We start from the raw sequence: 23,217 nt of genomic DNA, 5'->3' as shown, positions 1-23,217 counted from the left end.
AGTTAGGATTTTCAATGATACAATCTTAAGAGAATCTGAAGAGTACCTAGCCAAGCCTTACACAAGCCAAGGCAACAATAATTTCAAGGCTCTGAATATTCTAAAGGATTCTCTACATACTAAACATGATTTCATGTCTCACAATGTCTCGCTGACATTTACAAGCGTCATTAGAACAGATTCCAGAGTTGCCACTATGGAATTATTTACTTTTTATGGGGCATTTACATGATATTGTCATCAAATTGTTGTCCTTCTGCATTTTCCTTTTGCTCCTTGTTTCTTCCTCAGATCATGGATAATCCAAATTTATGGTAGAACGACCGAACAGTACCGCAGTCTCTGCAGGTACAGGTACTCCTCTGCCTTTTTAAAGGTGTGGTTCTGAAGTGCACAGTGACATATTCAGGTGAGCCTGTCCACATGCATCTACATTTTGGCTTGTATTCATTGTTACCTTTCCAACCAGCCCCATTGAGGGCTTGTCTACACTTCTACTTGTCCTGCCGTTTCCCTCGAGGAAACCAGTTTTTTTCTGCTGAATTGAAATAAACATCAGCTGGGCTTTCTGCTGATTGAGGTTTACTCCAATTCAGTGGTATAGAGTGGGTTTTCCTGGGGAAAGTGGTGGGACAAATGGAAAACAGCTTGTGCCCATGCATGGAAAGCACAGGACAAGTGGAAAACCTATTGGACCCCTGCTTTCTACTCACGGGACAAGCAGAAGTGTGGATGAGCCTTTAATCAAACCATTCTTAACAGAATTTTAAAAATTTGTTTGTGCAAATAGTGCTTAAATGAAAAGGCATTTTATCACATCTTTTAAAATGTTTAAAGACATAATGCCCTTCCAGGGGGCACAATTTTAGCATCATGGTATTATTAATTAATTAGTTTTAAACTGTTAGAATAGAATTGTAAAGTTGGACAGACACCAAGGGTCATCTAGTCCAACCCCCTGCAATCCAGTTTGTCTGCCTCTTTAAAAAATGATTAAATAAATCATGCAAGAACACTTTAAAAAAATGTATTTGTACAAATTATATGGAATATAAAAAATGCCTATAATTTCCCATCCTTTCCTCCACGGTTATGTCAAATTCACTAGTGTGGATGGAACAAAGGAATATGTACACAAACATACAAAGTGCTATATCCCCTGAAGTGTGATAGCTAAATTTCAATTCTGCATGTAGCTTACAGCAGAAGAGCAATTATTGGGGAGAACTGAGCCACCAGCCTGGACGTACTCTAGGTACAGAACACTTCCATTTTGATTGGAGAATGAGACATTTCAAAAACACATCTACTCTAATAGATGCTTCGTTAATGTTAGGGGTTCTTACTAAGCTTTATGACGCATTAACATTCAGCAGCAACAAATTCTGCAGCTTAATAATATACTTGTGAAAGAAATGTAGAAAATAGCCTCTTCCAGTTTTCCTTACCCAGCTTCATGGAGAATCTCTTACTTGAGTCTGGCATAACACTGAATAAGGTGTTGAGGATCGAAATTAAGACTTCCATGAGAGCTGGGTGGACAGCTCTTTCAGAATATTTCTGGAGGGAAAGGGGGCAAATATACTTTCACTGTTACAGAAAGAAATAACATGCAACTCAGATAAGACATGAGGAAATCTTTTTAATGGGCCTGACAAGTTTGATAATTCCAAACCACAGGGGGTCTAACAGAAAGCTCCTGTCCAAAAACAGCTTGTAACAAGAATCTAGATCTACAATAACTTCTGACAATAGCCTTAATTTAATCTTTAGAAAGAGACGCAGGTGGTGCTGTGGTCTGAACCACTGAGCCTCTTGGGCTTGCCGATCAGAAGGTCGGCGGTTTGAATCACCACGACGGGGTGAGCTCCTGTTGCTCAGTCCCAGTTCCTGTCAACCTAGCAGTTCGAAAGCACGCCAAAAAGTGCAAGTAGATAAATAGGTACCCCTCTGGCAGGAAGGTAAACGGCGTTTCCGTGCGCTGCTCTGATTTCAGTGTTCTGTTGCACCAGAAGCGGCTTAGTCATGCTAGCCACATGACCCGGAAAAACTGCAGACAAACACTGGCTCTCTCGGCCTGTAAAGCGAGATGAGTGCCGCAACCCCAGAGTTGTCTGTGACTGGACTTAACTGTCAGGAGTCCTTTACCTTTTAAATCTTTGGATGCTCCTCTTTATTTCCCACATACCTAATAATTGGGGCAGGAAGTAGAGGGAAGGGCACAGCATCACTGCCTCCACCAGCCAATCTCTTCTGCATGGGGCACAAACTCTGTCATGCTCACTTTCCTAGTGCTGGTATACTCGGGTCCGGCTAAGGCATCTAGTTAGTCGCTATGAGAACAGGACACTAGACTAGGCATTCCTTGCTTCCGTATAAATATATGTGAACCACTTGGTACCAGGGTAAAAGGAAACCCTACCATGACTATGGGAATGCAAAGAGAGTCAGAGATCTTCAGCAGAAACTCAGAAAAGCTTTTCAGTGTATCTTCATTCTCTGAGTTGGGAGCAGTGAAAGAATTCTCTTGAGCCACAGGGTCACTTTGTGATTCCACAGCTAATCTAGAAAGACACACAGGACTGTCAGACGGACAGAAGCTATTGTATCATGTTTCCACAGCATCCTGGCTGGGTTTCAACTCCGTGAACAGAATGTTGAGTTTGAATGTGTAAAAACACAGGTTCAATCTTCTCTCTGGTATTAATGGCTACTCAGAGAGCTTTATATCAGCAGAACCCTTCTCACGTCTTCAAAATGTGTTCATCAAACTCACATGAAAGGGGAAAGAAACCAAGACTGTGCCTACTGCCTACTGTCCCCATCCAAGTTCTGCACATTCAGTAGAAGATGATAGAACTCTACAGACACGCAGCTGTATATTAGCCATATATTTGTAAGCACAGAGTTCCATTCACACCTTCCACTGAACATGTAAAGGACAGGGCCACCAGGCATGTTCCTGCTTTACTTTCCATGCACTTTGAAGAGGTGAGTATGAGTTGAAGCAACCAACCCTGCCTATATTATATTTGTTACAAATATAATCTTAAGGATACTGCTATGAACTTTTGGGAAGATGGGTAGAGTGTAAACGCACCACAACCAACAAATAAATGGTGCTTCTTTGGGTGGGGCAGCCTACTTTAAAAGGCCCTGCTGGGTTCCCCTCCCCACCCCCACCCTGCCAGAGCCTGCTAAAACTTTGGGTTGGCTTTGTCCCTGGGGCTGGTGAGAGCCAGAGTGGCAGCTCCCCACCCCACCCCAAAGCCAACTTGGCTCCCGGCCAGAAAACAACCATATCTGCTGCACGAAGGTGGCTTATTGGTATTTTAGCACATACAAAGAGTAAATCTCCAGGTCATCAGCTATTGAGCCACTTGAATGTAGAGGAGCAAAGCAGGAAACCCAAGTTCATACCCCTTTAATCATATCCTCAGACACAGATGCAAGCTTTGCGCATCTCCCCTACAATTTCAGAAAGGTGTGAACAAATTGCTATCTGATCTCTCTTAAATGTTCTTAGGCCAAAGACAGACAAAACTTCCTCACCTGCAAGCATTTCTGAAGCTTTCTAAAGCACTCTGCAGGAACTGTCCCTGCTGTGAAACTGTTTTGTTCTGATGTCTGCTGGCTGGTTGACCCTGTGACGTTGAGATGAGAGGAAAAGTCTTTCTTATGGACCTTCTACTTCATGCCAACAGAATATCACATTAAATTAACAATTGCAGTCATCAAACGTTAGCTTGAAAAGCCCTCTAATTGTCTGAAACACTAAGGCTGCTCATCCATTTCTTCTCTTTTTGCTATCATGAGTCACTGTTAATTCTTGTTCAGCAGATGCACACCAGCTTCTTGTACTGAAAAAGGCAGAAGAGAATTTCCCTCTTTTCTAGTCAACAATAAATAGCAATAGAAGTTTTTGTAACTCCCAAGTGTTTGGGTTACAGCACATTATAGATAAAAGTAGTAATTCTGTCACACTATAAAAACAGGAGAGAATAAAACTAAGTTCTCCTAGAAATTAGCCTCAGTCAGCCATTGCAAACTGATCCTTTGATTCTGAAAATATGCTTCTGCACTGCACATATACTTGCAATACTCATGTAATGTCTCTGGAACATGCACATAAAGTCACATTTTGTGAAATTGCTCATTCTGTCCTAAGTACGTGTGTGGTATTGCAATTAAGGTTGCAATCTTTACACATCTACTGTAGAGGAACTCCAACTAAACTCAGTACACCATACTTTCAAGCAAATACAAATAGGATTTGGCTGCACATGCTCACAATGTTCTGGAAAGCATGTAAACATCAGGTGCATGTTCAGATCCCCAGTATAGTACTCCTGACTTTGGGCTACACTAGCATCAACCTGCAAACATTTATTCATTTCTATATTTCTATATTTTAAACTTCGTTGAAAACACATGTTTTGCCGTCCCATTATTTGGACCAGCTTTCTTTTAAATCCCTGCTCTTTGCATGTACATTAGTACTAGGTTAGTCCTATGAGGAAATCCAAGTGGAAAATTCAGTCCCAAATATCAAAAAGATTCAAAGAACACCCTTCGGAAAGGAGTGCGGCAGATCAACTATCTCAAGCACAGCAACAAGTTTGCTAACATGAGAGGAGGGTTTTTCGTGGAAAGGACTGCCAGAATTCCACCACTACAGTATTTGGGAGTGGGAGCACGAAGAAGAGGACTTCATCAGACATCTGGCCCACATTACCTGCCAATCACAACAAAAACACAACAGTGAATGACTAACCATGAGCCTCCTATTAAGAATTGGCAGTGGAAGGTCACTACACCGCTTTAATACACCTTCAACCAGCTTCTGTAACTCTCTGTATAGTACGGGTGGGATGGTCACATGATCCTTTCTGCAGCAAAAAGAGTAAGACAAGATAGGCTTGGAAGCAAACCTCAGGGGAGACAGATGGTGGTCCAGATGTCAGCAAAATCAAGAGTGCAAGAAAGGAATAACCTGGGTGTCCATCTACCAAAAAAAAAATCACCAAATTGTTTCCCACTTACCTCAGTATTGCAGCCACAGCTTTCACAGCTTCAGCTGCTACTTCAAGAACAGGACAGTTTAAAGCTTCTAGAAGAACACTAACTGCATCTTTAAAGACAGATGTATTTGTAAATAATTTGATTTCTGCTGGCTGCCTGAAAAAGAAGAAATGCAGATCAGATCTTTAAATCATAGCCTCCTATAGAAAGATTGTCACATGCACACCAGTATAGGAATAAATTCTTTATCGGTTACTGCTCAGTTGGGAATTGGTCTGAAGCTTTAAATTATATTATTGGTAACAGTTTCTCAATAATAATCCTAAGCATGCTTTGTATGAACAACATGAAGGCTTTCGCTACAAAATACCTACAGGAACAAAAAGTTAAGTTGTGAGTTCATTGCCAAAATTGCACATTTATTTAGTGAATTGCTTCGCATAAAACATACCAAAGCAATTTAACAATAAACACAACAACAATAAATATTTGTGCATGTATACACTGTATACAATTTCATGTCTAATACAAATGGAGACCAGGATAAAAATCTCCACTTAATTTTTTAAATTTTATTTCACAAGCAAGCTAGTGGACAGTGTGTTATCGCTTATGAGAATATACCCTGGATATATCCCTTTCACCAAAATCTCCCCCCCCCAAAAAAAAAAAATCACCCATGAAAGGTGCTCCCCCACTAATTTAGCAAATTAAAGGCAACCTGGAACTTTGAAATCTCTTACCATTTTAAAATTTCAGTGAAAAGCAGAAGGCCCTGCTTTTGCAATTCCACATTATTTAGATGCAAGATTTCTTTCAGGCTCCTTAAAACAGGTTCAATGCCTGGAATAAAGTCAAAAATATTTAAGCAAGCCCCAATCCATGAAGGGGGTTCCTGTAGTGAAATAGAAAGGTGTAAAGATTTGGGCAACTTATTTCCTGAACATCAAGTAATAGAGGGTGTTTGGGCTCACTTTAGCACATCACCACAGATGTGAAGTACTTTGAGCATGCTGCTTTATAGAAGTGAGTCGTGGGCAACTTATAACCGTCAGGAGCAATGCCTCAGCACCTTCCACATGCACTGCATCACAAAGATTTGGGGTAGCACATGACAGGGCAGAATTTCTAACAAAGATGTGTTCTCCCAAGCCCACATTCCCAACATGTTCGCCATCCTGTCTCATTGATGTCTAAGGTGCCTTGGTCATGTCCACAGAATGGAAGATGGCAGGATTCCCAAGGTCGTGCTCTCAGTCAGTTTCGGTTCCCCATTTTGCAGGGGATGGAAACTTTAATTACTCATTTCTTTTCTCAATCTGGGTTTCCCCTCCCTGCCCCCCAGTCCTTTTACAGAGAAGTGGCATTATCTTGCTATAGAAGTGAAAAAAGAAAATAATGACAGGAAAGCCACAGGGAACAAAAGCTGAGCAATTAAGTGGCAATTCATCACCTGTCTCCCAGGACACAATTAATGATCATTACAGGCAGCTTTTGATTAAAGACACTGCAGCTTTTTAAAAGCCTTAGTAGTACTCCTGGAGTTGCAGTTGTATTACACTGCCGAACAACCGCCACAAATAAAGTTCGAGAATTCATGGAAGGACAACGAACAAAACCCTAGAATGCAAGATTGGGCAATGACATCATCTGGATTCTCTGAAAAGTTAATGAACAAAGAATGATGAGAGAACAATGGATGGCAATTGCAGACAAAATGGCTGGTGTGGAAATGCTGAATGACATGGCGGCATCTCCATCAGGCTGCGGAGAACGGTGATTTACCATAGACAGTGTGGCACTTGGAAAAGAAAAGTGGTTCCTCGGTTAGCAGCAGCAGGCAGCAATAAATTGACCAGATGAGAATTTCGCTCATGCAGAAGAGACACTCAAACAGGAACTCTGCAAACAAAAACAAAAATAAATGTATTGTAGCATCAGTTGAGCCCAACACAACTACTCCCAAAAGGAGGAAAAATAAATAAAAACAAAACAAAAGAAGTAAATGTTAACTTAAAACTCTGTTAACTTAAAACTACCAGGGGGAGAGGCGAGTGCTGAACCCTGCCATCTCCCTGCGAAGGAAAAAGAAAGGCGAAAAAAAGATAGTTTCTGACCTGACTGCTGTGCAAGTTGCAACTCTGCTCCTACAATTATTTTAACTGTTTTTAATGGGGGTGTCTTGTTGTTGTTTGTTTGCTCTAGTAACCTCTAGGTTAGATTACTGCAAAGTGTTATTCGCGGGGCATAAAATTCTCCTTATACTGTACTTACAATTTCAAGTTTACGTCACTCTGAAGTATTATTGGTTAACAGTGCTGCAATAGCTACAACTATTCCAAACATAGCTTTGCAATCAAGTACCATGATAACCTGCGAAGTGGCAAACAATAAACAGCAGCACATTCTTTTTGTTACCTGGGATATCGGCATTGATAAAGGCAGGAGCATATGTTGCTGGAGAATGCACCAGTACAGCAGCCATACACTGAGCACTTGCTACCTGTAATACCTCATCTCTAGACAATAACAGCTGTGAAAAACACAAGGCTAGGTATTAAAGAGTCATTGTTACACTAAATTACTGCAGCATTAGAAAAAAAATGTGTTGACCAAATGCAAATCAGAACAAGAATAATAATTTAAGCTAAAAAGAAATGCTATTGTCATAGAGCCACACTAAACTAAACCACGGTTTAGCATTCAAATATTTCTTTTAAAAAATATTCTTAACTATTCAGATGTCTTGGTTCGCATGTCACACTATGCATGGGGTGGACAAACAGATCTTGATCAGGCTGTGCCTCATGGGCCAAATCTGACACGAGGGAGGACCATCTACCTGTCAATCATCCGACATCATCTCATAAACTGGAAGATGCTGCTAAAATGAAGAGGGTTTTTTCTACTTTTTAGCAGCTGCTTCACTGAAAACTCTTGGGGTCATTTTGCTGCTGCAAACTAGAGCTCTTGGCTTAGTTCTCCCAAACACACTACAAATAAAAAAATAAAATAATGACAGACCTTGGTTACAATTTATGAGCTAAACCACAAGCCCAAATTGGACTGTGGCTTAGCTCAGCAAGACACAGCAGCAAGACAATGGGGGAAAGCAAACCAACCACAAATTCCTCTCTAGGAGCCCACACACTCATGCATTTACACTAAACCATGGTTAGGGTTACTCTGGCATGCAAACCAAACCATCTGAATAGATTTTATTTCTAAATTGAACTGAGAAAATAGTGTTAGAATAATCATAAAACTATGGGCAAATACTTGTAAATCAAACAGCTGTATATGCTGCATCTAATAATCATAATGAGTGTCATCCATTGTATTGTTACACACTACCCCAATCTTTGTGCGGTGCAAGGTTCTAGGGGTCCAGGCGCTTACCCAGGGTTTGTGTTTCCTTTGGAAATGAGGCACAACAGAGACTGTGGTGTCTTTATGATATATGGTTTATTGACACATATATATAACCTGAGCCTACAACGGAGGGGCTTCCAGCATTACACTCCATGATGGTTCCATTTCTCCCATTGCTATCACCTTGGATTCAAACTGTCAGCCCACATTATGCTTTGACCACCCTGCCCCCCGCCCCCAGCTTCACAGGCTGACCCCTTTTCCCCTTGATCACGGCACAAGGAACTGAAATGCTAGAAAACTTCCTAGAAAACTAGCACTGTCTTCTGGCTAACAATCTCAGAGCTCAGGGAGGTGCTTCCCCCATTTGTTGGCTTGCACAGTCTTTGCTCTGATGATGGCCCACCTTCCTATTTTTGTTCTCTGCTGATGGCCCATCTCTCAAGCACAGAAAAACTGGTTTGGCCTGTATTTTGACATGGATAAATTCAGCATCTGGCAGCCCATCTTAATACTTAAAGCATGGATTAAACTCCAACACTTACTAAATCAAAGAGTTATGGGTGTCTTGCACCCACAGACTCATAACGGTATTATGAAAATGACCCCATGTGCAACCAGGAAAAAGCATTCCCACCCATTCTCTCAGAATACACTTAGATGTAGCATAGCACCTTTAATTTTCTTCTACAACACAAGGTATTCACTAATACCTGTATTTAGGGAATATGTAACAAAAACTTGCCATTAAGCAAGTTCAGCATTCATCATTGATGTGTCAACTCGGAATACCAGTAATAACAAACCTAGCACCAGATGTTAGGAGGATGGGTTAAATCTTTTTAGCAATTACCTTCTTGATCATTAAAGGTAATGGACTTTCTCGTTCAAACAGCTCTGGGCTTGCAGAATCTGCTCCTTTTCCTGAATTACTCATAATAACTGAAACAAACTTATCATATTTCAGTAGCTGCCTTAGCAAACCTGCAGTAGAGCAAGGGGAAAGAAAATGAGGAACTAACAAAACAAGAGATATTTAAACATCACATCATTGGGTTCTGAAACGTCTTTATGATTCCGATTCTATTGTTGCTGTACTAACAAACAATATTTTTACCACTCTATTAGCAATATTGTATTATCTATACAGATAACTACATCAGATTATTTACCGTATATACCCGAATATAAGCCGACCCGAATATAAACCGAGGCACCTAATTTTCCCACAAAAATCTGGGAAAGCTTATTGACTCGAGTATAAGCCGGTTCACCTTTGCCGCTGTGGAGGAGGAGGAGGAACGAGCAGCCCGAAAGCAGCCCTTTGGGCTGCTCCTTCCTCTGCCTCCTTTGCCAAGTTTGCATTTATGCGAGCAATTCAGGAATGGAACAAGCTGCCTGGGGAGAGTAAAGAACCACTGTTCTTGTACACTTCTTAAGGAATGGTTGACTGGGGAGAGCGGGTGGCGGCACGAGCGGAGAGAAAGGGCTTCTTTCTCGCCGCCCCCACCGCCCGCCTCACTCAAGTATAAGCCGAGGGCAGCTTTTTCAGCACAAAAAATGTGCTGAAAAACTAGGCTTATACTCAAGTATATACAGTATTTTCGATTTTCCATCAGAAAAGCAAAAAGCCATTGTCCCTCAACATTTTTTTTCTGGCTCTGTAAAGTCAAACTGACTCCTGATATTGCCTGGAACAGATGGTTAGCTATTAAGGAGTTACACTTCTAATTTCCAAATCTCCTGCCCCCTTCCCCACTTTAAAAAACCACATGTTTTTATTTTGCCAGCAGGGCAGCTGGGCATTCCGCAAAGTGCAGGGCCAGCAAGAACCCAGCCATTCACCAACTTAATATGCCATAGATCTAAATTTGCATATATAAATATAAAGATCAGTCAATTCAACCTTTATTGCTTAAAATTTGACCATAAGAGTATAGCACAGCATATCCAAATTTGTGTTGGGTGCCTGTCCTTGAGGGATTTTTTTTTTGGGGGGGGGGTTTGAAAAAAACTAGCAACATGCCTGCACATGGGTTCAGAATCTGAAAGGCAAATTAAATCCTTATGTGAATGATAAAAGAGACTGGATTTCTTCCACTTTCTGTTCCAAAGCATTCCAGAATGAAAGTCATTACTAGCGGCATTTGTGAAAATATCCCAAGCTCTTCCCCTCCTATTCCACTGATTGAGCACCTTACCCATACAGTTAACTTGCAGCTCCTTGGTCTGTGAATTCTTTAGAGTAGTCAGAAAGATGCCACACAGTCTCTCTGTGAAATGAACAAATAGCCTCTCTGCAGCACTGGGGACAGAGTATAGCTTGCCATAAAGATAACATACAGCAGCCTTTATGCTCTCATTTGGGTACATCAAACCTGCAGCCAGATGCTCCATCATGTTACATGCAGAGAGAACAGAAAAGGCAATTGTAAAGAGAGAAAACACTGATAACTTTGTCAATCGTGTTCTGGCCAACAGGGGCATCATTTAAGGAAGACAGAGGAGACAGTCACCCTCATCCTGAGTTTCATGCAATTATTCCTCATGAGCACCCTTATCCCAAGAAAGCTCATTAGTTCTGTATGCTGAGCAAACTGATTTTTTTAAAAAAAGTTAACTGAGCCTACGTACTACATCTGCACATCAAGGCACAAATCCCTTTGCTTAAAAAACACACAAACTACAATTTGGATTCTTGATAACTGATAACATAGCTAATATGAGATATCAAAATAAACACTATGTATGTATGTATGTATGTATGTATGTATGTATGTATGTATGATTAACCTCTGGGTTTTTTCCACAATTTAACCTTGCACCTTATTTAATCTTTCCTCCCTCCATACACAAATGGGGACCCTACTGGCATGTGAAATGGTAGTCTTACAAAAGCCAACACTCAGCTATTTCCAAATAGCATATGACCAAAACCCTAATCATCTCCAAGTCATCCTTGAAGCAAGGTCATCCCATGGTTGTGCTGCTTCCATTCTTTTCATTTCTACTACCTCACATGCTGCCCTTAAGTCTACCGGTAAGTTCCTGGATCTTTTTATTGCCTCTGCATACACAGACCTGTAGCTAACTACTCTCAGCTTAGAGTTTTGCCATGTTTCCAGTTGTTGTGTCCCAGCAGCTTGGTGTTGCTGCTGCTTATCATGTTCCACTTGTGTGCCTCTCCTTCTCTAGTTCACACAGTGTCTGCATATATAGACATGCAAAGAAAATTCTCCTACACCAAAACGTTGTCTGGATTTGTTCATTTGGATACTTATTCCAACTTGAAACAGGCTGATCTACTAATCCAGTCTCACAAAGACTGCTCATGTCCAGTTTCAATACACCATATTTGTGAATCTTGACATAAGCTTGTGGTTTTTCCTCATATAGGGAAATTGAAAGTAGTTTTGGAATTTGTTGAATGAGTTACTATTACCTATATGGAAAGGCCTCTTAGAGACTAAAACTCATTTCCCTTAGTTACATTTACAAGGCTGACCCCCACCTCTCCAAAAAAGAACAGGTAGTCTTGTGAATGGCTTTCATGAGCTTTGCCAAGATTACATTTTAATCTCCTTCTTTGCTACCACAAAAAATTTTTTAGGAGCATTAAAAAAGACATATAATCTCTCACCTTCACAGGAGTTCTTAGTTCCAACATTGCATTTACTTGTAATACAGTGGTGCCTCGCAAGACGAAATTAATTCGTTCTGCAAGTGCTGTCGTATAGCGAAAATTTCGTCTTGCGAAGCACCAACGGGGGGAATCGGAATTTTTTTTGTCTTGCGAGGCAAGCCCATTGACAAATTCGTCTTACGAGACAGCCTTCTGCTAGCGAATGCCTTTCGTCTAGCGAGTTTTTCGTCTAGCGAGGCATTCGTCTAGCGGGGCACCACTGTACTTACTGTGTTCAACCACCCATACATCAGCAAAAATTGGGATGGAGTCTGCCAGTTTTCCAAGAAGAATAAACATGGGCAAGCTGCTTCTTGTGGCAGCTACCTTGCATAACTATAGTGGGGGCAAACAAGTGAAAAATCAAAGCAGTGAGAAAATGTCCTTACATTTTTTTTAAAAAAACCTAGACAATTCAGTGGAGTATCTGTTTTGAAAATGCTCTTTACCTCACAGATACAGTCGCACTGCAACTTGCATGGCAGGGTCCATTTATCGGTAGTTCTGCTTTCCCTAGCATGCTTTGAACTTACTATTCAGAATGAAGTTCCCTCACACCACCACCCTCATAGCAAGCTGATACAAGTTTGTTACCACTTATCTTCAAGCGCATATGTAGGGGAAACATTTGTGTACAGGAAGCAAAGAAGTTTGGTCAGAGTCAAGTGGCAAAGCACAGAACAAATTACACTTCACATTCACTTATACTAATTGGCAACCAATTAGCAACCAAAGACATCTGAATTAGCAACAGACAAGAGATGAAAGCTTAGGATAAAAGAATTTACCATTTATTGCAGGAGAGTAATACTGTTGTGCATTGGAGGGAGGGTTAGTAAGTGTGATGTTTGTCCCTTGTAATTCCTGAGGTCTTGCATTCAGCAAGGGTTAAAATCCAATGAAAGATTCCATTGTTGAATTAGCCAGGCAAGGGTTGTAGTTGTCACCTAAGTTACCACCTAGGACCCCTGGACAGTTAAGTCCAGTTGACTCGACTATGGGATGCAGCGCTCATCTCTGCTTTCAGGCATAGGGAGACAGCTTTTCATGTGGGCAGCATGACTAAACCGCTTCTGGCGCAACGGAACACTGTAACAGAAGCCAGAGCACACGAAAACGCTGTTTACCTTCCTGCCGCAGTGGTACCTATTTATCTACTCACGCTGGTATGCTTTTGAACTGCTAGGTTTGCAGGAGCTGGGACACAGCAACAGGAGCTCACCCTGTCACTCAGATTCAAACTGCTGACCTTGCAATCAGCAAGCCCAAAGGTTCGGTGGTTGAGACCACAGCACCACCTGCATCCCACAAGTTGTCACCTAAGTGTAGTCATTAGTACAACAAAGGAAGCTGTTCTGTGCCAGAGGACAATTGGGTGGGTCCCTTCCCTCACCTGGCTGGTAGTGAGAAAGACAAAGGCCAGAGTTTTGCATGTGAACTGAACTGGAAGCAGGCAAGAAGCCTGAGAGTGAGAGCATACTGAATGTGCATAAGTAGGGGTGTGAGTCTGTACATTTAAAGCAGCAAGGAAATAATCTGTACCAACCTCTTTCTGACATTCATCCAATAGATAGTGCAGATACCGCTCCAACTTCAGTCCTACTACCAGCAGTACCAAAACTAAACACAAGGAGGGGAAGGTTAGGCACAACACATTTCTCACTTGCTTTTAATAGGTTTTGCAGTGACTACTGTCTCTCACACACTTCCACTTATCCCATGCCTAGAAGGCATGGGTCCCAGCAGTTTTGTCTCTGTCCTTCTGCTTTCCCCTGAGAAACCCACTCTTTACCACTAAATTGGAACAAATTGCAATCCACGGAAAACCTGATTGTCATTGGTTCTGATTCAGCGCTAAACCACGGGTTTTCCAGAGGAGCAAATGGAAGTGTGGATGAGCCTTACAGCTGGCATTATTACATAATAAAATATTGAACCCCACCTGCCTCACCAGCCTTTCCAATGCAGCTCTTCCCTACAGAGCATTTGCCTGGAAGGAGTGGGGGAGAAGATGTGGCCTCCTTATCAGAGAAAAGGGCATCTTGCTCTTTACCTTTAACTCAAGCACTACATCATAAGGTCATACATGATAACAGAAAGGAAGTCAACAGTGATGTGTTATATTTATAATGAAGAGAAATCAAGAAATAGCAGATCCCTACACACAACCAGAGCAATAGGTCCTGATGTCAGCAAATCTCTCAAGAGAATGATTTTTCAGGCTTGGGTGAGGGCAAAATTATTTTCTCATAAATATACTCTAGGCCAGGGGTCATCAAACATTTTCAGCAGGGGACCAGTCCACTGTCCCTCAGACTTGTGGGGGGCTGGAGTATATTTTGAAAAGAAATATGAACGAATTCCTATGCCCCACAAATAACCTAGAGATGCATTTTAAATAAAAGCACACATTCTACTCATGTAAAACACCAGGCAGGCCCCACAAATAACCCAGAGATGCATTTTAAATAAAAGGACACATTCTACTCATGTAAAAACACGCTGATTCCCAGACCGTCCGTGGGCCGGATTTAGAAGGCGATAGGGCTGCATCCGGCCCCCGGGCCTTAGTTTGGGGACCCCTGCTCTATGCTCTCTCCTCCACATATCAGAACAGGACACACAGAGAGAAATACAACTCAGGAAACATAAATTAATTTGTCAGGTATTCATATCATAAGTGTTTCAGTTCCTCAACACCCACCAACTGAGACGTATTTTCTTGGCTCATAATCACTGCACAGTGATTCTATTCCATCTGTTCTACCAAAAAATAAGCTCATGGAAAACCTTGACTTTGTTAAGAAGAGTGCAGCAGATGGTTCATATGAAGCTGGTAAATCATTTTCCTAGCTTGCATCAATAGTATTAATGTAATTTTGATTCAAGAATTGGGTGTGTTCTTTGAATTGCAGTAGCTGAGACCTAGAGTCAACCTCCTTAGGTTCTTTGCTAAACTACACAGCTCCTTAAAAACTAGGGAAGTATTTGAAAATGCTGCTTGAGAGAAGAAAGCCACTTAAAAGTGTGCTCCAGTTACTTATTTGATGCCAACTCACCTGATACAACAATTTTGAATTCCAACCCAATTAAAGAATGGGTTGCACTGGCGGGTTCAAGGGTCATAGAATCATAGAATCATAGAGTTGGAAGAGACCACAAGGGCCATCCAGTCCAACCCCCTGCCAAGCAGGAAACACCATCAAAGCATTCCTGACAGGTGGCTGTCAAGCCTCTGCTTAAAGACCTCCAAAGAAAGAGACTCCACCACACTCCTTGGTAGCAAATTCCACTGCCGAACAGCTCTCACTGTCAGGAAGTTCTTCCTAATGTTTAGGTGGAATCTTCTTTCTTGTAGTTTGAATCCATTGCTCCGTGTCTGCTTCTCTGGAGCAGCAGAAAACAACCTTTCACCCTCCCATATAAGACATCCTTTTATATATTTGAACATGGCTATCATATCACACCTTAACCTTCTCTTCTCCAGGCTAAACATGACAGTATCTGTACTGAATTGTTTTCTACTGAAATCTGTATCATAGAATTGCAGAGTTGGAAGGGGTCCTGACATGTAAACTCTGCCCTAACCATAGCTACTACTACAGAAATATTTAATTTCCATACATATTTTCTGATAAGAATGTATGAAAATCTTAAAAGCTGAGTTATTCTCTACACAGTGCAACCTTAAGCGTGTTTACTCAGATTAACAAACACTGTTTGATAAAACTTACTCTGAAGAAAGTGAGTTTAGGATTGCAACCTTTATGAAATTTCTCATTTCATTTGGATTGGAGCTTTTTATGCTGATAAAAAAGCTAATGCAAATTTTACCTTAAAAATAGTAATTGCTTCCCTTACCAAACAGCAATTCATCATTTGCTTCTCACCTTCAATGAGTAAATCCAGTACACTGCCATCTTCCACAGTTTGCAATATCTCTGTTAAGATCAACCCACAGATTAATCACAATTATTTTTTGTAATCCATACTGGCGCTCCCATCTGTAACAAAACTGAACTTACTTCTAAGTAATCATACACAGGGTTGTGCTGCAGGGCTTGGAATTTTTTATGAAGATCATAGGGGCAGATGAGAAAGAGAGGTTCTTCCAGCGTTATCACATTTCCCCCTTTTGGTAACCTAGGGTCATGAACCTAGGCTTCTGGTCACAAGAGTCACAGCTCTTGAGTAGCAGGAAACAGGATAAATCAGCTGGGAGAGTTTAGGATGTGGTATATCTGGGGGGTTAGAATTGCACCCAGGGCCAGCCTTTTAATATGAAGCATTTCTGCTTCAGCTGGCAAGATCCACAGGGGCAGCAGATCCAACCACCCAACAGATCAACTGCCGCTGCTGCTGAAGAAAAGAGAAGTGGATGTGCCTATGGCTTCCATCCTCAAAGGAGCAAAGGAGAGGAAATGAATATGTTTGGCACCAGCTTGGCTGCAGCAACTGCCAGGAGGCATACAAGGCGCCATCCAATTATCTTAGGGACTCAACTCCAGATCTGTGTAGTGTTTACCGGTACTTCATAGACTTTTCTTCTCCCAGAGACATCACGCAAGGCAGTGGGTATGAGTTTTTCCTCAGGGATTACTCCCAAAGCCATTCTCATGAATGAGATTTCCTAGCACATGTATTGTTTCCTAGCACATGTATTGTTCCAATTGATAATTAGGGAGCAAATCTGATCTGTTAAATCCAAAGCCCTATTGACTCTATTGGGAAATCCAAAAATGGCTATAATTCCTCTTTCTTATTATGTAAGTAGATAAAATTCACAGGGATAAAATGTGTCCCTCTAAACTTCAACATCCCTCCCCAAATCCCTGTGATTGGAATGCACTTGGAAAATAATTCATTGTGATTAAAAGTTAGACCAACAGTTATTTACCAGTGGCAGAGAAGAATACACATGTTAAATGCAATCACACATTTAACATTCTAGTTTGGCCCTTCCATCAGCTCATAATCTTAGCCTCTATGGTACACCATAGTGGAATAAAATACTTCTTTCCAATCTTCTATCCCAGAAAAGCCACGAGTAATACTTCTATTCCTGTTACATTCACCAAGTTAGTATGCTTTTCTCTTACCAAACAAAGTTGCAATGAAATGAGCACACACTCTTTCATCTTGTGCAAGCAATGGCATGACCAGGGTTGCATGCCGAATCAGAACATCCCGAAGGCAGGAAAGCACGTGTTTCTTGCGTGCCAGCTAAATATTAGAAAAGCAAAACTGTATCAGTGATTTATTGAGGAAAAATAAGCAAAGCTTAAAGCCTCATGGCAACCTGTACTGGAAGTTTTCGAATTCACTCTTAATTTCCTCCTAGAATGAAACATAGGATATAAAACTCCCTTTGCCTTTTATCCCCATCACCCAGTTATAGATCCCTTCCTGGGTCCTCCACAATCCACTCATCCAGCTCCACTACCGTACCTGCTACTCCCCGCTTTCTTACTTAATTGTAAGCCTTTTTGTAAAGCCTATTCATTGTATGTAGGCTACTGTACATGGCACCATCATCATTAACAAATGTCAAGAGTAAACAAGAGGCCTTGCATTGCAGATAGGTCAGAGCTCCAAAATACAGGACACACAGACCACAGGGAAGGTAAGGCAAGAAGAGGCAAGGGAGAATGGGTGCTGCTGGCTGGGTGCCTCGGAGACGGGCGCACCCACCGAGGCCCCGCCATCCTGGAGTGTCTCAATGGCGCACGCCAAGCAAAGCGGTGAAGGCGGCAGCTCCAGGAGCCAGCGGGGGTCGTGCCGCGAGTGGAACCGCTCGCAGACAAGGAGCTCCGCCACCGCCGCCTCCATCCCTTCACCGCTCTCCCTCCCTCTCTCGGATGTCGGCTACCGCCAGAAGGCGAGAGCGAGAGATTTGGCGGCAAATGTTTGCGCAGGCGCAGTGCCTGCCGCGCATCGCCGTCCGAAGGAGCAGCGCCTGCTACGGAATCTGTAGCATTTCCGAGACTGCCGTCTGGTGGCTTCGCGGGCTTAGAGCCCACCGATGGAGTCATCCTGCGGAATGGAATGATCATTTGCAGCACAGGTCGAATCATTTTCTTAAAAGGTTGTGGGTTGGGGTTATTTTTTCCCCCTTCATTTTTTTTAGTATAGTTCTCTGTGTTGAAAACTGCTTTGAATTTCTTATACTTGGAAGAACGTGGTGTGTAAATCCTGCACGCCAATAAAATGCACCTGAAACAAAGGCGCGGCTTGCCGCGCGATCCTAAGCATGCCTTCTCAGAAATCCCAAGGAGCGCAATGTGCTTTATTCCCTAATGACCACTTAAGGAATGGAAACCCATTGGACTCAGCGGATCTTTCTTCATACTAACTGCATAGAATTACACTGTCAAGTGACAGGTAGGTAGCCGTGTTGGTCTGTCGTAGCCGAGTAGCACCTTAGAGACCAACTAAGTTTGTTACTGGTATGAGCTTTCGTGTGCATGCTCTGAAGAAGTGTGCATGCACACGAAAGCTCATACCAATAACAAACTTAGTTGGTCTCTAAGGTGCTACTGGAAGGATTTATTTTTTATTTTGTTTCGACTGTCAAGTGAATTGGACCTTAAGGATTGCATTCATATGCGCGCATTCGGGCAGGATTCTAGACTAATCCTCTAGATTTCCCCGAAAGGACTTTAGCTGAGTGGTTAAGTACCTGCTTTGCAGGCAGGGAGTCCCAGGTTCAATCTCGGGCACCTCTATGTCGAATTATCCTTCTGGAAATCTGGAAACTCGACGCCACTCAGTGTAAGCAATCATGGATTTAGATGGACCGATGATCTAATTTAGCATAAGGCAGCTTCCACCGGCCTTATGGTCTGTAAATTCAGGTTAAACTGTTCCTGGCAAGCTGATGTAATTTTGAGGACGAGAGTCACACCTGTTTTAATTTCTGTATCGCCGCTGTCAACTGCACAGGAGTCGGGAAAAGGTAAAACCTAAATTTGAATCAAAGCACATTGTGGATGCGGCATATTGTGGATGGACCAGGCACTACATAGTTGTACTCTTGGCTGGCTGGCTCAAAATAACCACCGGATCAATTTCATTAAACACCTTTATGGAGGAGGCGATCCCGCTAGGCTCCATGGGATTTACTCCCTGGCAAATGCGCATAAGAATGCCGCATCCCCTCTTAGGTAAGGCCCAGTTCCTGAGAGTTTCTTTCACAGTCCGCCAACGCTAGAGGTCGCAATGGCGAGGTTGTGGGGGTTCATTTTTTTCTCCCTAAGGGAAGGCCTACGCGGTGTTTCCTGCCCTTTCCCCCGCGACGTCACTTGCGAGCGCGCGCACGTCTCCCTCGCGTTTGAGAGCATTGCTAGGCTCTTCCTCCGTGAAGCTTTCGGGCCGAGAGGATCGATCCAGAGCGAGGCGCTTCCAGTGGTTCTTTTGCTTCGCAGAAATGGTGAGTGGACTCGGGGCGAGGCGAGCGGGGCTCGTGAAAGGCTTTCCGTCTGCGCTGGGGGCCGCAGAGGACGCCGAGCTGGCTGTACTGGCGGCGGGGGCGAGGGGGTAGCCCGTGGAAATGTCGCACGTGGGGAATGAGGGAGAGGCTTCCCCGGCATGGCCTTCCCCTTTCCTGTGAAGGGGGGGGGGCTGCCACGTGCGAAGCAAAGAAGCCTCGGCGTCACTCACAAGGCGGCTGCTTCTTTTAATGTTTTAAGTTGATGCGCATTTTTAAGTAGCACTGATTTATTGCAGAAACTTCGTCGTCACTCGTGCCGCTTAGAAGCGCCTTTGTAGGCATGTTAGGGAGGCCAGTGCTTCATCTTGGCACCCACGTGGTCCTACTGCCTCGCTTCTCCGGTTGACTTCCGCGCTTTTTATTTCGCCCCTCCCCACCACCAACCATCTCATGATCATGCACTTAAGGATCAAGCCTTTAAAACCCCCCCCATAGGTGCCCCGTGTGAGGTTAGGCCAGTGGTATTCAACCAGTGTGCTGTGGCACCCTGGGGTGCCTTGAATGATTGTAAGGGGTGCCGTGGACAACACTGGCCTCTGTCCCTCTTCCCTCCCTCTTCTGATGCCTTCTTGCGTCTCTGCCTCCCAAAGGCCTGCACAGCTGGCTACAAGCTCCACAGGCGAATGGTGCCTCTGGGAGGCACCTCTCTTTGGGGTGGGGGTGCAGCTCACAGACTACAGGCAGCGGCAGCAGCTGCCGCCCAGAGGAATCCTAAGGAGAGGAGGCTGAGGGAACAGGCACAAGGGAGGGTGTTCAAAAAAGGATGAGAGGCTGCTAGCTCTGCAGGCCAGGGGTGACATAATTGGGCTCCTGAGTCCCACAGGGGTGCCACAGAAAGATATAGTTGGTAATTATTATTATTATTATTATTATTATTATTATTATTATTATTATTATTATTTGTACCCCGCCCATCTGGCTGGGTCTCCCCAGCCACTCTAGGCGGCTTCCACCAAACATGGTTAAGGGAGCTTCCATGGTTAAGGGAGCCGTGGACTCAAAAAGGTTGAAAACCTCTGGGTTAGGCAGATTGCATGTGGGTGACCAAAGGATTGTAAGCTAGTTTCATGGCTGAATAACTACTTAGACTCTGCCTGCGTTCTGTGGCCAGTATGTCTTTTGCCTTTTTTCCTCATTGGCTTGAGAGAAGCTGGAAAAATGGAATACCGGTACCTGAACAGTGGAAAGTCTCTTTTGAAACAATTGTGGCCCTTCTCTCATTGACCTAGCAGTTGTAGGAACTCGCAGACTTACAGAACTATCTCAGGTTACAGAGAAAGAGGTAGCCATGACAGCAAATGCTTGGAAGAAGAGAAATTGTTACCTGTACCTTGATTCTTTGTTTCTTTCTATAGACTGAGGCTGAAGTGAATCCTAAAGCTTATCCACTAGCTGATGCTCAGCTCACCAAGACACTGCTTGATCTTGTACAGCAGTCCTGTAACTACAAACAACTACGCAAAGGAGCCAATGAAGGTGAGATTGGGTTGAGCTTATACTATTAATTGCCCATTCTTGTAGAACAGGGGTTGGCAAAGTTTACCTTGCCTGGGCTGGTTCACTCCAGCGGAGATCCCTCTGTGGGCCGGGTCGGATCCCTCTGTGGCGGATCCCTCTGTGGCACCACAGAAGCGAGTCCCTGTGCTGTGCTGGTTTAGCGCAGCGCACGGGGACTCGCCAAGCGGGTGGCTCATGGGCCAGTTAAATGACCCCTGTGGGCCACTTGTGGCCCATGGGCTTTAGGTTGCCGGCCCGTCGTGGAGTATTAGGTTTGCATTGTTGCTTGTGGAAAAAGTATTCATATTTTGCCTAAATATGCCCCCAAACACCTCTACCTATTCTGTGGTTGTCATCCTGGCCTTGGTGATTGGGTTAACTTGCTACTATCAGTCCAGACACCCTGACTTTTCTTACTCAGTATTCCAGTTCTGCAAATTTGGGGCAGTAGAGGGAAGGTTATCACAAAAAAGCATTCTTAGTTGGGGAGATTGCTTTGGTCATGTAAAATTAGCAAGGACCAGACATTGCATTTGTTGTCTTCAGAATACAGGGGCCTTTGCATAGTAAAGTCATTGCTAGCTGGATGGATCTTTGCAGTCATCTAGTATTGGCTTGTATGCCACTCAAGTTAGTGAAAGGAAATCAGATTATAAATATTATATTGAGCACTAAGAGCTGAGGGCTATTCAAGTGTTTAAGTCACATTTTGATCTATTGTCCAAACTGCAAAAGCAAACCTACAACTGAGGATTGTTTTTTGCCTATTTTATTGTCACCTTCTTCAATTGCTCTCTCATTGAATACCTGTATTGGGTGCATAATGTTGCAGCTATAGAATATTTTGGTTCCCCACCCCCAACATGGGTCAGGCTTCAAAGAGCCACATGACTAATTCTACCCACCCAACTTCAGGCTTGGATTTCCCAAGTTAGTAAGGACTACTCGCAGAAGCTTCAAAAGTGATGTACAGTCATACCCCGGGTTGCAGACGTTCGAGTTAAGAACGCCCATAACCCGGAAGCATTTCCGGAGCACTCGCAACACCCGGATGCGCAGAACACTTCTGCACACTTCACGCATGCACAGAAGCACTCAAATCGCACTACTTCCGGGTTTTTTCTTTTGGGGGATCGGAACGGATTGCGTGCGTAACATGGGGTACCACTGTATACCTGCCTTAAAATTCCAGTGGGCAAATGGAAGTTTTAGGATCTACCCAAAAGTTATTTGAATCCCTGGCATGTCTTTTGACAAGTAACGGAAACTTAATTTTTTGTAGAAGCCAAGCAGTTATCCAGTAGGTAGGTACATAAAACCTTTTACATTGGATTTGCTCCCTTAATGTTGAAACTAGCTGCTTGTTTGATTTTACTGAATCCTGGCAAAGTGAGGAAATGGAGTTTTCATTGTACCAATTTCTTTTCCACAGCCACTAAAACTTTGAACAGAGGCATTGCTGAATTCATTGTGATGGCTGCAGATGCAGAGCCCCTTGAGATCATCCTTCACCTCCCACTGCTTTGTGAGGACAAGAATGTGCCCTACGTGTTTGTGCGCTCCAAGCAGGCCCTGGGGCGGGCATGTGGTGTTTCTCGGCCTGTCATTGCCTGTTCAATTACTATCAAAGAAGGCTCACAGCTAAAGCCACAGATTCAGTCTGTCCAACAAGCTATCGAGAGACTATTGGTCTAAATCTTATCAGACCACTCAGTTACTAAACTAAAATAACTCTGTGAAAGATGAGCCTTGTCACTTGTACAATGTTTACTACTGTTTTTGTTTTCTACCAGATCTCCCTTCTGCCTGCCTCCATTACACTTGACATTTAGATGATTAACAAGAGAATGCCCAGTCTTTTGTTTTAAATTCCTCATTCCGATGCAACTCTCCCCAGTGGAATTTTAGTTAGGCAGTCCTTTTCGGCAATAAACAAATTTCATTTGCAGAAGATTAGGCTTAAGATTTGTAAATACAAAACATATGACCTTGTTCTGGTCAATATTATGTTCACCCATTGATGGTGTACATCTTTCAAATTCTAGTCCTAATACAACTGGATAGACGCTGTTAGAAATAAAGGGCAGATGAAATAATATTGTCAATGGCAGTGGCTTCAACTTTTTATATATATTAAAAATACAATTATGTTTGT

General features: G+C 43.0%; 2 protein-coding genes across 3 annotated transcripts in view; one reads left to right on the top strand and one right to left on the bottom strand.

Moving 5' to 3' along the window:
- Window positions 1-17,917, bottom strand: part of MEI1 (meiotic double-stranded break formation protein 1) — a 35,684-nt gene extending 17,767 nt beyond the window's left edge. Inside the window, exons 1-15 of the mRNA XM_033162634.1 lie at window positions 17,768-17,917; window positions 17,176-17,299; window positions 15,967-16,017; window positions 13,623-13,696; window positions 12,307-12,412; window positions 10,596-10,799; window positions 9,248-9,378; window positions 7,441-7,555; window positions 6,808-6,924; window positions 5,766-5,865; window positions 5,044-5,178; window positions 4,775-4,889; window positions 3,553-3,644; window positions 2,423-2,564; window positions 1,449-1,560 (exon numbers count right to left, since the gene is read on the bottom strand). Coding sequence (XP_033018525.1) covers window positions 1,449-1,560; window positions 2,423-2,564; window positions 3,553-3,644; window positions 4,775-4,889; window positions 5,044-5,178; window positions 5,766-5,865; window positions 6,808-6,924; window positions 7,441-7,555; window positions 9,248-9,378; window positions 10,596-10,799; window positions 12,307-12,412; window positions 13,623-13,696; window positions 15,967-16,017; window positions 17,176-17,299; window positions 17,768-17,905 — 1,756 coding nt within the window. The 5' untranslated portion in view covers window positions 17,906-17,917. The remainder of the gene's footprint in view (window positions 1-1,448; window positions 1,561-2,422; window positions 2,565-3,552; window positions 3,645-4,774; window positions 4,890-5,043; window positions 5,179-5,765; window positions 5,866-6,807; window positions 6,925-7,440; window positions 7,556-9,247; window positions 9,379-10,595; window positions 10,800-12,306; window positions 12,413-13,622; window positions 13,697-15,966; window positions 16,018-17,175; window positions 17,300-17,767) is intronic.
- A 131-nt stretch (window positions 17,918-18,048) lies between these two features.
- On the top strand, window positions 18,049-22,900 carry SNU13 (small nuclear ribonucleoprotein 13). Of its 2 annotated transcripts, none has more exons than XM_033162724.1 (4): window positions 18,049-18,140; window positions 19,333-19,505; window positions 20,921-21,041; window positions 22,495-22,900. In XM_033162724.1, exons 1-4 carry the CDS (start codon window positions 18,122-18,124, stop codon window positions 22,755-22,757), a joined length of 576 nt encoding a protein of 191 aa, XP_033018615.1. In that variant the 5' UTR covers window positions 18,049-18,121; the 3' UTR covers window positions 22,758-22,900. The 2 variants fall into 2 exon arrangements, with proteins under 2 accessions (XP_033018615.1, XP_033018614.1); XM_033162723.1 differs by lacking the exon at window positions 18,049-18,140 and adding an exon at window positions 18,373-18,457.
- Window positions 22,901-23,217: the final 317 nt, after the last annotated feature.

The sequence above is a fragment of the Lacerta agilis genome, chromosome 10, assembly GCF_009819535.1.
Source record: "Lacerta agilis isolate rLacAgi1 chromosome 10, rLacAgi1.pri, whole genome shotgun sequence".
NCBI classification, from domain to species: domain Eukaryota; kingdom Metazoa; phylum Chordata; class Lepidosauria; order Squamata; family Lacertidae; genus Lacerta; species Lacerta agilis.
This window is presented reverse-complemented; position numbering and strand designations above follow the sequence as displayed.